This window comes from Lissotriton vulgaris, chromosome 2_1 (assembly GCF_964263255.1).
Source record: "Lissotriton vulgaris chromosome 2_1, aLisVul1.2, whole genome shotgun sequence".
Classification (NCBI taxonomy): Eukaryota; Metazoa; Chordata; class Amphibia; order Caudata; family Salamandridae; genus Lissotriton; species Lissotriton vulgaris.
In genome coordinates, this window is record NC_141687.1 from 825,183,841 (window position 1) to 825,196,647 (window position 12,807).

General features: G+C 44.8%; 1 protein-coding gene across 3 annotated transcripts in view; it reads left to right on the forward strand.

Moving 5' to 3' along the window:
• Window positions 1-12,807, forward strand: part of PCBP3 (poly(rC) binding protein 3) — a 118,181-nt gene that overhangs the window by 21,657 nt on the left and 83,717 nt on the right. For 2 of the 3 annotated variants that reach the window (XM_086958705.1, XM_086958706.1), the window contains exons 1-2: window positions 3,311-3,339; window positions 4,641-4,757. In XM_086958705.1, coding sequence (XP_086814831.1) covers window positions 3,328-3,339; window positions 4,641-4,757 — 129 coding nt within the window. In that variant the 5' untranslated portion in view covers window positions 3,311-3,327. Of the gene's footprint in view, window positions 1-159; window positions 184-3,306; window positions 3,340-4,640; window positions 4,758-12,807 lie in introns of those variants that run through there. The other variant, XM_086958707.1, reaches the window with a different exon arrangement.

A 12,807-nucleotide genomic window follows, 5' to 3' on the forward strand; every position in this document is an offset into this window, starting at 1 on the left:
CACTCTCACAGGAGTGTGAAAGAACTAGATTAGGGATTGCTGGACTCCGGCGTGTTGTTTTGGCTGTGTGACAGGACAGGAGATCTTCAGTCTCACAGTATACGTGATCTTTGTACATTATTCAGTCTCACTTGTTTCTTTTTCTTTTTTTCTCAACAGGAAGTTGGGAGCATCATTGGAAAGGTGAGTGAACCATTGAGGATTGGGCAGTGAGGTTTGGCTGCGTGGGCAGGGACACTGTACATTCTGCAACCTCACCCATTTCAACAAAGCAACCCTGAAATGTGTCCCAGACCGGAAATTGATTCTAAAAGTTGATTTTAAGGCGGTCAGATAATGTTATTCTTGAACAAGGCAGGATTTGAGGGGATGAGGGTCCATTATCTTCCCAACGACCACGCTGGGCCAGACCACATGGTCATATTCAGTACTGTGAAGAAGGCTGCAAAATAGATCTGTCTCTTTTTCTGGGCTTTTTGGAGCGGTCCTTTGAATGCCAACTGGACTTTAATATATTGACTAAACTGTTGAGATGGAAAAGCTCCATTGCCCTGCATTTTTCACAGCAAGTTTTTGACGATTAAACAAAAATTTTGACCTTAGCACTCATGGCAAAATTACATGTGCGCTGAAAGCCCACCGTGTTACAGAAGGCGAACCAGAGCTGGGACTTGAATGTCGCAGATATGTTTACCATGTGTATGAGCAACGGGAATTCCGTAGTCAAACTTGAAGGCCCAACTGCTTTTACAGTTGTCCTCCCTTTGTCTCTATATCAAGTAAGGGTCACGTGGCAAGGAAGCCATCTTTGTAGGCCCTATTTTTATGTCCTGGAAACTAAAGTCATAGGAAAAACTCCCCAACTTTTTTAAGACATAGACGGAAAAAAAACACATGACTGTATTGACGGCAAGGGTGCTTTCAATATAAAGCAACTTTAATTTCTTAAATGTATCTAGCTTCAAAATTCCCATATTACCTGTGCTAGCAAATTAAAACCAAACATTCAGATTTGCCAGTGGTTCTTGGGTTTATGGGCACTGCTCTCTAGAAGTGGACATTCAATTGTATAATTTAAACAAGCACTGGCGTTGCCAATAGGTCTCGCAGTAGGAAAGTTGGAGCTATTGGTTTTGTGAGTGGCGTTGCGTGTGTGAGTGGCGTTGCGTGTGTGAGTGGCGTTGCGTGTGTGAGTGGCGTTGCGTGTGTGAGTGGCGTTGCGTGTGTGAGTGGCATTGCGTGTGTGACTGGCGTAGTGTGTGTGAGTGGCGTAGTGTGTGTGAGTGGCGTTGCGTGGGTGAGTGGCGTTGCGTGTGTGAGTGGCGTTGCGTGGGTGAGTTGTGTTGCGTGTGTGAGTGGTGTTGCTTGGGTGAGTGGCGTTGCGTGGATGAGTGGCGTTGCGTGGATGAGTGGGGTTGCGTGGATGAGTATGAGTGGGGTTGCGTGGATGAGTGGCGTTGCGTGTGTGAGTGGTGTTGCTTGGGTGGGTGGCGTTGCGTGGTTGAGTGTGGTGTTGCATGGATGATAGTGGGCTTGCGTGGGTGTGAGTGGCGTTGTGTGTCTGTAAGTGTTGCTGTGTGGGTGAAAGTGGCACAGAGCCTTTGATGTGACATTTCAGGTGCAGAGCATGAGATTGATACAAGGAGCAGGCATGGGAAACAAAACCTTCCTGATGTGAGAGACGATAACGGGTGCATATGCATAGGAGGAGAATACAGGTATATGGCATGTGAAGATATCAGGTGGAAAGATTGGGTAGAGAAGATAATAGGTTCAGGGCTTGCAAGGCATGAGTAGAGTAAAGCATGACAAAATGGTGCAAGGCATGAAAAGAAACTAATGCCAGGTGTGGAAATTGAGGAGTAAAAATAACAATACGGCATGAGATGTCCAGCAAGAGAATATAAAATGTGTGCCAAATTCAGGTGGCATGGGTAGGTAATGTAGTTCAAGCAACTGTGATATAAGTGACATCACAGGCTTTGGTGTGCAAGGCTAGCGAAGGGCCGTCACTGATGTAAGGCTTAGGAAGAGAACATAAAACGTCGAAAACAAGGACAGCGAAGAAGATAGCTGTCTGACCATAGCTGATCCGAAAGTAGCCTTGTTTGCTATGATTACAAGTGCAGAGAATGTCCCGAGAAGGTAGGGAGTGCAAGGCATGATACAGGAAATTATGTGTGCCTTAAACCATGGTAATGTAAGCAAACTGATACAAGTTGATCGGCCGGGAAGCGGCCAGGAAACACAAGTACGGCCGGCCACATAATTAGGGGAGGAGAAGCCGCACAGCACACGCTGGGAGAAGCCCTTTGATGTGCTGTGCGGCCGCGATGCGCGCTCTGTGCTGGGGGAGGGGGGAGGGCCATTAGGAACAGGAACAGATGGCCATGAAAGTGTATGGGCCAAATGCGCGTGCCTGTACATGCACTCGAAGAAAACGCCACGGAAAAAAGCGGTGGTTTGACTATCCGATGGAGCACATGAATTCTCCCCCATTTCCCATTGCTTCATTGTTGTGTTTCAAATATTTACGCACAAACAAGAACCAAAAAAAAAAAAGCGAGGTCATTGAAACCAAAGCGGTCATTCGTCTGCACGTGATCAGATGACTCAAGGGATCTGTTTTTCATTTGTGGCTCTTTTTGACTGTTATTCAAAGAGACTGGCTCTTTCTGTGCAGTTGGCTCGCGCTTCGTACATCTGCAGTTCAGAACAAGAACAAGTCGGGTTGGGGCGGGAGAGTGAGAGAGTGGGAGGGAAGAGCTGGAAAAGCCCAGGCTCGGCAGTGCAGCATGGCTGTGATTGCGTGGAGAGAGAGGGGAGGTGCTGGTGTGGGAGGGGGAGGCTGTGATTGCGTGGAGAGAGAGGGGAGGTGCTGGTGTGGGAGGGGGGAGGTGCTGGTGTGGGAGGGGGAGGCTGTGATTGCGTGGAAAGAGAGGGGAGGTGCTGGTGTGGGAGGGGGGAGGTGCTGGTGTGGGAGGGGGAGGCTGTGATTGCGTGGAGAGAAAGGGGAGGTGCTGGTGTGGGAGGGGGGAGTTGCTGGTGTGGGAGGAGTGCTGCTAGGGGAGGAGAAGCCTGATGCCGGATGGGGGCGGGAGAGGCTGGGCTTGCATGCGATGCGCGTGCATGTTCACGTGAACTTCATGAAAACCGCGGGGCTGAAAGCCCTTTGGTTTGAAGATGTTTTCGCCACATGAATTCTCGCTACGCTCGATGCGCTTGCGCACATCGATAGGTCGCGAGACCTAAAAATGTGTACTAGAAAGAACATTCTCTAACCCCAGATCCTTTGGTCTATTACAGAAAGGAGAAACAGTGAAAAAGATGCGCGAGGAGGTAAGCATTACTGCGCAGGGACGCCATCAGACGAGTCTTTGCTAGTAGGCCACTACTGTGGTGAAATTGTTTTATTAAACCTGCAGCCATTTAATATATAGGTCGTTGGACTGTGCCACCAGGGCCATCAATGATATTTGTGTAGAGGAAAGACTCAGACTTGCGGTCATGAAAATAACTTAAAATAGCCCTGAGGCCCTTTCTGCTGATGTCAGCCACTTTGTAAGAAGTACCAAGTTAGCGTGTTCCCCTCATCCTGGTCATTACCTAGGGTCATATGTATCAAGCCGTTTTTGAATCACAATGGCCGAAATTCGCAGAATTTCGGCCTTTGCGACTCGCAAACGGCCGTTTTGCACGTTTTGGAATGTATGAAACATTCCCAAAATAAGGAATTGCAAACTTGTGCGATTCCTTATTTTTCAATAGCATTTAGGGAATCACAAATTTGCGATTCCTTAAATGCTATGCATGTAGCAATTTTAGCTTGCGAATTTTGTTTAAGAATTCGCAAATTACCACTAACTTTCAGTTGATGGTAACTTGCGAATTCTTCCAGAAATGCACAATTTGGCATTTTTAAAGGTGGGATATGATGCACACACATGCCCATAGGGCATGTATGTGCGCCATATGCACAAACATGTTCTTTTCAGGGGTGCAGCAGGGTGTCTTTGAGACACCCCTGCACCCTTGCAATAATTCTCAAATTGCGATTAGCAAATTGCGAATTCGCAATCTGAGAATTATTTTGCATTCAAACCTATGGGCCTCCTAGCCCATAGGAATGCATTGGAAATTATTCCTTAATTGCAAATTCGCAAAATGCCAATTTGCAAATAAGGAAGCTTAAGGAATCGCAAATAAAAAGCGATTTTGTTCATACATACCATTTTGCATTTCCTAAATAGCGATTCCTTAAAATTCGCTATTTAGGAAATGCAAAATAGTTTGATGATACATATGGCCCCTAGTTCCATGAGGCTTGTGGGGAGTTGAAGGTAATTGCGACTTAAAATGGTACATTTGTAGTAAGGGTTTGCTTAGCTTTAGAATTCGAAACTTCACCCTTTCCAACTAGTTTATGCAGAAGAACGAAGGTGGGCGCTAAAAGAAAAAAATCAGGCATAATGATTACAAAGGGGGAAGGGGAAGGTTTTTAGTTCCAAAGAAAGGTTGGAGTGACATGCACTAAAGAGGGCACATCCAGAATTCTGGTCTAGCAGAGATGGTGGAGAAAGATCTGCACTGTGTGTCAATTTACTTTAAATAGATGCTAATGCTTGTTCAATCCCTTATAGAGTGGAGCACGCATCAACATCTCCGAGGGGAACTGCCCTGAGCGCATCGTGACCATCACAGGCCCCACCGATGCCATCTTTAAGGCATTTGCTATGATTGCATATAGATTTGAAGAGGTAAGATGCACACTGACTATAGAGCAATCCATCGGTTTTTGTTTTAGATGTCTTGGGGATGCTGAGGGAGTCACTGAAGGGCAAGGGGGTGTTCAAGAGGCAATGGCTGTGTTTGTACGAGCCATATGACCCACATTTGTGAGTCGCCCAATGAACATTAGGGCTTAATTAAGGAGGTACTCTCTTTAGGCTACCATGCAACAGTAACATAAGATTACACCTCCTCAGCATCTCCATGGTTTCTTTGTGAGCTCCACCCAGCACAGAGCCAGGGGCAGTGTACGAATCAATCATGTACACTTGGCGGACATTTGTTCCCTTGCAAAAAATTCCTCCTCCTTCTATCGCCTTTTTCAGCCAGTCTAAATTAAAGCTCCATAAAGGACGGCTTTACCCACAATGTGTCCTGTTTCTTTCTTTTCTCTGTCTCCTTTTGCAGACTTATGCAGTTGCTTATGGGTAGAGATAATCCATGCACGTCGTTGAGCGGAGTGGATATTTCTCTCTCTCACGCTTCTTCTTCTTCTATGTCGCTCTTGGCAATATAGCTAGTTCGTACAGGATGTATTTGTGCCACTCCAGAGCTGCCTCCAGTTCCTGGTTGGGCTGCTTGCTTGAGGCTGTAGCTGGATGATTCACGTTTTTCTAAGGGATATTGCTGACTTGAGGGACAACTTCAAATGATGGACTACTAGAACAATATGATTCCTCCTCTATTTCATCTGTGAAGTTTTGGTTTGGTGCTTTCAAGCTGGGGATTTATAGTGCAGGTCTGTGGTTTTGGCACTGTAAGACATGGAGGCAGAGTGTGAGAAGAAGCTGACCTTTTGCATATTGCAGAGCTGGTGAGTTGATTTGCTGTGTTCTTTGATTCTGCTAGGAATTCCTACTCTTGTGGCCTTACTTTGATACTTGTTGGGAGGGGAATCGCTGTGCTGAGCAATTGGCAAAGGACAAAGAGACAAGCCATCTTGAGTTCTTCCGTCTCTTCTTAATCGTAGACATTCCTAGAGTAGGAGCAGGACTCAGATGCCTCAGTGCTTCCTGATCCTTGGAGACCTTTAGTGGACAAGGAAGGCCCGACTCTGACTCTGGGCTATTTCTCTCCCCCTCGCCTTGCCAGCACGTGAGATTTGCCCTGAACATCTTGTCAGGACTGCATTGCAATCACAGTTTTTTACTGTTGTGTCTTTTGAGACTTTGGTGCACTTACATTAAAGGTCGACACCAGATTTTAACCCATGATTGGAAAGTAGAGGGTCTTCAAAATCAGTGTTTTTTCATCTTCCTTTCCTGGACCGCAACCAGGGCCGGACTGGCCGTATCAGGCATCAGGCATTTCCCTGGTAGGCCGCTAGGGTGGGGGCCGATTTTGGACCCCTGGGGGCCGTTTTTGTTACAGGGTTGTTTTTTCAGCATACAAACAGGGGGGAAAGCTGAGCTCTTTGCCGGGGCCAGTTTTGGTTCCCAGTTCGGCCCTGGCCGCAACTAGTTTGGGCCCCAGCTGGATGATCTCCCTCACACATCCCTAGAGAACCGGAATCATGCTCTGCCCTTTACAGCAGGATCAAAGGGCTCAGAGGCCTACAGATCCTTTAAGACATTAGTTCTTAAACTATGATCCGGGGTCCCCTAGCGGTCCACAAAGCCTACTCAGGGGGTCCTTGACTGCTTAAAAAATACAATAATATTGACATATAATTAAAGTGCATATAAATAGAGGAGCAATATGTAAAACAGAATGCTAAAAATGAAGCAAGTGTCCTCAGATTGATTTGTGTTCCATGTTCCAGGGTTCCAGATTCTGGACCGCTGACCAGTCCATTGATCCAGTCCAAGGACACACGGGGGCTCTCCAAATCTGATTACAGTCATTGGGCAAATGTGTGAGCTCTGTTTTTCCCCTGAAAGAGGGGGGTAGAGGGGTTTATTCACACATATGCCTGGGGCTTAAGATTTTAGGCTGATTTTGGTTCATCATCTATCTGAAGGAGGGGTGGGCAATTCCGGTTGTTTGCGGCTCTGTCCTTCCATTTCCAGCTCAAGGATCTTTCTTTGTGCTAAACTCTGACCCATGAGTATTTTCCAGAGTAATTGCACTAGTCGTGGGCCTTCGTCATGGCAAAATGATTGACCTTCACTGGTACTTCGAACACTGGTTAACCCATTCTCTATCGAGGGTGAAGATTGTGGGGGATGTGGAAGTAGTGTGTCCGTTATTGGGTTGCTAAAAGCTCCTTATCAGCTCAGCCAAAGCCAGGTTGGAATGAACCCAGGATCTGCAGTTCAGAAGGGTTCAGTTCCAGATGGATGTAGGGAAGATCTCCTTACCTGTGAACCATGCCAACCACAGTCAGGTGCATGTGAGATCTCTCCCGGCCTTGCAATTATCATCAATCAGGAGATGGAGGCATTGCAAGGAGAGCTGGTGAGCGAGGGTTCTGGCCCTCTTTTAGAAGGGATCAGTGTCATGCTGTGTGTGTGCTTCGCACTGTGCAGACTTCCACATTGTGTGTTGTACAATGGGTCAATTGCATTTGGATCCTCTGACTTGGCACATCTTCCTCTGATGGGACCAGCATTCCTGCCAAAAATACAGCAGGATTCAGGTAGTGATGGAGTTGCACTGTGGTTGATATCCATTCACCTGCAAAAAGGGTTTTCTTATGTTTCCCCTCACTCTGTTTTCTAGACCAGTGTTCTGGCTTTATGGAGAGGCTGGGCTGCAACCTTAATATCTCTCTGAACGCAAGGCTTTTGGGGGATGGGGATCCTGGTTCACTCCTCCAACTGGAAAGCTCTGTCACTTGTACTAATAGGATGCAGGCTTTTCTAGAATTTGCTCATGACAGGGCTGTGCTTCTGAGGACAGATAACCCCACCACCAAGGCAAAGTGGCTAGGCAGGGGCCCAAGGTGCAAGAAGTCAGGATAGGTGGTCCTTCGGATGTGGCTCTTAACAGATCAATATCTTTGACATTGGACAGTGCGTTGTGTCACCTATTGAGCTGAGTGTTACATTAGTCCTAGGATGTCTATCTCTTACAATAGGGGGTTCCTAAAGGTATGAGCCAGGCTTGGCAAACTAGCAGTGAGCATGTTTGCAAAGCCAGACAATACCTTTACACAATTTTTCGGCCCAAAGTTATTGTTAACTGGACCTGGTGGCTTGATATGTTAACTTGCCCCTGGTCGGAGGGCTTTCTGTTTGACTTTCCCCCCTTTCCTCCCTTTTCCAGTTTTTCCCAAGCTTTTGGCTAGTGTTTGTTCGTAGGTAATACAGGGGATGATTCTAGTGGTTTTGTTTGACTTCAGAGAGCATGATTTGCTGCTCACTGCCAGATGGCATTCGCTCCGATATTGATTCTCCTGTATCTCCACCTCCCTTTTCGGTCTCCTCTTCTATCACTGTTTTATCTTTTGAGGATGTGTCTCTCTGTATTGCAGTTGAATACATGAGTCTTAAGATGCTGGGTATTTCAGAGGATATTGCCTGTACTGTACAGGCTTTCAGGGCAACCACAGACAAGAAAGACATGTGACCATCAATGGCCATGCTTTAAGAAATGGTGTGCGGAGAGGAGTATTGTAACACAGGACTTCAACCAAGTGCTGCCATTGCAATTTTTCCAGGTTGGTGTTTCCTAGAGGTTGTCTCCTGCCTTGCTGGAGGTTCAGTGGGATGCTATCAGGGCATATGGGGAACCACGGGAAGAGGTATAGCCAATTGATTTCTTTGCATATCAGCTTCTCAAACAGTTGTCTGGGAGAATCTCCTACTTGCAATTTACCTTTAATGCCCTGTGTTCTACAGTCTACACCTATTGGGTGTAGATGAGGGACTCTTTAAAATTGTTGTCCTCAAATGTTCTTTGTTAGAATATCGTTAGCAAACATACCATCTGATGTAAACATAGTGTCCAAAATATAACTTACAACAATATCATCCCATTAAGTGTAGATTTTCTATAATAAACTCCAGTGGGTCAATATTTACTTTAAGGATATTTTAGACCCAATTTTGTTAGACTGTATTTTGGTTTCCATGTTCTGGTACCACACATCTTTAAAGAGGTTTTCTTTATTAAATTGGGTTCCTTATTTATGTATCGTTCCTGAAAACTTGATTCTTAGAACAGGTCCTGCATTTGTCCTTAAATTAGCCATGAGGTTTCAAACGGAATCTGAGGTGGTGCTCCCTGTTTTTCACCCTGATCTTGTGTCCCCCAAGGAAAGGAACTTCCATTTACTGGATGTGCAGGGAAATCCCTATTTATGCTTGGTGGACAGATTCCTTTTTTCTGCTCTGACAATTTTGTGTAGCCTTTGGCACAGCATGGGTGGGGATGTGGCCTTCCTGCAGGTGCACCGTAAGTTGCTGGATTAAATTCTCCAGCTCCTTGGTATATGATGTTTTTGGCTGGGGTAAGCCTTGTTTGGTTGGCAACGTTCTACTAGAGACATGGGGGCTTCATCGTCAGTGGTCTCAGTGAGGGTCCCTCAGTGGCCAGTGTTTGGCTGTTATTTAGCCAGCTTTGCTTCATATTTGTTCCCACTGTGGGATTAATGTGGGTTTTCTGAAATAACTGACACTATTGTTTTGATTCCTTCTCATGGTCTGTGTTGGATTAAGGTAATATTTTTTCTGAAACCACATAAATGGAAAGGAACGTCTTATAGTAATGTCCATATCAACTATTTATTATTGTATTTCTTCAGCAAACAGTCAGCAAGCCAAGTTCCAATAAAATATTCCAATTTTTATTCCAAAATTGTTGCAGATGAATCAATGTGTTACATATTCATACATTCTTTTTAGCCTACACGTTTAGTTCTATACCGGACGTCATCAGCGCTGAAAGAAAATATATATACACACCAATCAATAAATTGAAAACACATTTAACAAAAACATTCTCCATGTAACCTGTACATGACAATTCAAGTTATCTTCTGAACCTGCACCCACTCCAACCTTATAAAGGTTTCCTGTCTCCATTCTAATAATAACCACAACCCTTACCCAGGATGAACACCAAGATTTAATATTCTATACAATAATTGCTAATTATCTTTAAAAAAACGAGGTCCTTATATCACTCTTAAAACCCCACAAGACACATTGCAAAAACTAAATTCATTTGTTGACCCTGTATTGCCCATCCCACAAACCATTCCACCCCCTAGTGACTAGTAATTTATAACAGGACTTAATATCCAATTGAATCATCTGACACATACCTCTTTATTCAAATATTACAACCAGTACTGATAGATTTAAGTTTTAATAATCATTTTCTGAGCACTTCGGCTCCTTCGTCAGAGGAAAATGGCAAAAGGACAGCTCACTCGGCTTTCTCAGGTACGTAAATGCAGGCACTCCTCATTGCCCACAGCTGGGTCTCCATCACGGCATGCTGGGGAGAAATATTGTCTTTGCAAACTGTAAACTTCAAGTACCAGCATGCCGTGATGGAGGCCCAGCTGTGGGCAATGAGGAGTGCATGCATTTACGTACCTGAGAAAGCCGAGTGAGCTGTCCTTTTGCCATTTTCCTCTGACGAAGGAGCCGAAGTGCTCAGAAACGCGTATGGATTGCAACGTTGACTCGGGACTAACGGGCTGGCTTTCTTATTAAATGATTTATATCATCCCACTGCGATGTGTCTTCCTGCTACAGGGTAACTTTTGGATTGATTTTGAGCTGCAGCCTGGCCGCTGGGAAGATGCCACCGCAGCAGCGGGGCCCTCAGTGTGGAAATCTTTCGCGCCGCAAATGAGGGTGCAGTGGGCAAAAACTTATTCAGCAAGCTCTGCAGTCCGGAGGCCCACTGGGGTGAAATTTCATTAATATGTGGCTTCTAGTACAGCGCCCACTGGGGAGAAATGCTCAGAAACGCGTAAGGATTTCAACGTTGACTCGGGACTAACGGGCTGGCTTTCTTAATAAATGATTTATATATCAGTATCTGTTCGTTCCTAGTTTTGCATTATCTATATAAGAAATATAGACAAGTAGAGTAAAACTCTTCCATAATCACTACTACCCTATCCTATTATCTACCAAACCACTTCAACATTACTGACTTTACCACAACTAGTAATCTTAAATGTGTCTAACTCACCAGATAAGACCGCAATAAGCCTCCTCATGAACAACTTGTCTGATAATTCCCGCTGTCAAAGGTTTTCCCGCTGACTTAACCTTTTAAATCATGTCTCCACCAATCCGCTGTCAGCTGTCTTCACCCATTGCACCAATCAAATCATCTTTCACAAAACCTCCAAATCTGCGTAATACTGATATGTTTCCTTTCTGGTCCAACATCCCTTTAACCAATCAAAATACACCATTACCTCTCAACGTTCTTTTTTTTATTTTCTTTCCGTCTCCTGCTTCTTTTTTAACCAACAGTTAAAATCATGCCTCAACCAATCCGCTGTCAGTTTTCTACACCCATTGCACCAATCAAATCATCTTGCACAAAGTTTCCAAATCTGAATAATCCTGATATATTTCCTTTCTGGTCCAACATCCCTTTAACCAATCAAAATACACCATTCCCCCTCAACGTTCTTTTATTATTTTCTTTCCATTTCCTGCTTGTTTTTTAACCAATAGTATACGTCTTTCACAAGTTTCTTATTAACCTGACTTACATCAAGTTTCCTTTCTGGTCATCCACCAATCAGCTGTCTTCACCCATTGCACCAATCAAATAATCTTTCACAAATCCTCCAAATCTGAATAATACTGATATGTTTCCTTTCTTGTCCACCATCCCTTTAACCAATCAAGATACGCCACTACCCCTCAACTTCACCCATTGCACCAATCAAATCATATTTCACAAAGCCTCCAAATCTGAATAATCCTGATGTGTTTCCTTTCTGGTCCACCATCCCTTAAACCATTCAAAATACACCATTACCCCTCAACGTACTTTTTTAATTTTCTTTCCATTTCCTGCTTCTTTTTTAACCATTTGTATGAGTCTTTCACAAACTTCTCATTAACTTGACTAACATCAAGTTTCCTTTCTGGTCCTGCACATTTTGGGCCAATGAACGCACTTGTTATGCATGCATCCTATTCCAAGCCTTCTGGTTTCGTGCCGGCGATCCTAATCCATGTGCTATCAAAACTTATTGGTTTCTGATCAAACCAATGGGATAACCAGTTCTATTCGCCAACCTATTACCATTAAAAACAGTAAAAGGAATACAAAGTTTTAAGTTGCTCTTAACTACGCTTTTACCATTCAAGTGTAAAAATAAAGACGCGTATAAAAGTTCCTTTCCGGTCCTTCACTATCTTTGGACCAATGGACGTGCTTGTATGCGTGTACCATCGAGCGTGTTCATTGGTCCAAAGATAGGTGGATTAATAGGTCAAGGAAGAATTATGGGTAAGGTGCCTCCACATGATAAGAACTGGGTGAAAGAATGAAGAATCAGCGTGATGGGTTTCAGCTGCGGCCCGTGCAGGTAAGAGCAGTGGGGTTGGTTTTGGGGGGTTGTGATTCAACAGACGACCACAAGGGGAAATTAAATAAATAAATAAATAATTTTCTTTTGTTGTCTGTCGAATACCCCTCCTCCCCTCGACCCTGCTTTACCGCCTCGCTGCTCTTACCTGCACGGGTCGCGACTGATGGGTTTACTGGTAAGTAGTCTAGGTATTAATAAATAAATGTATGAGCGAGTCGGTACGTCTGTTGTGGGCTGGATAGGTGGTTAGGCCACCAGATGATGTGGGCTTAGCTGACCTTATGAGCATTTCTCGGGTTCCTTCGAGCCCATTTGACATACTGCACCTCATTGTTGGTCTTGATCTTATGTTGCAATCCTTTGCTTTTTAATTGACTATCAGAATGAACTGTGGACTTTAGGGGGCTCAGTTAGGGTTGATGTCTTGTCCACCCAACTCCCGGTTCCCCCGCTCTATTTAGAATCTAAGGAAATACCAGGTATCGGACATTGGAACCTCTGCTGGCTCTGCCAGCTGAAACCTTCGACTGATGGCCCATCGCAGCTGAGTCGTCGGACAA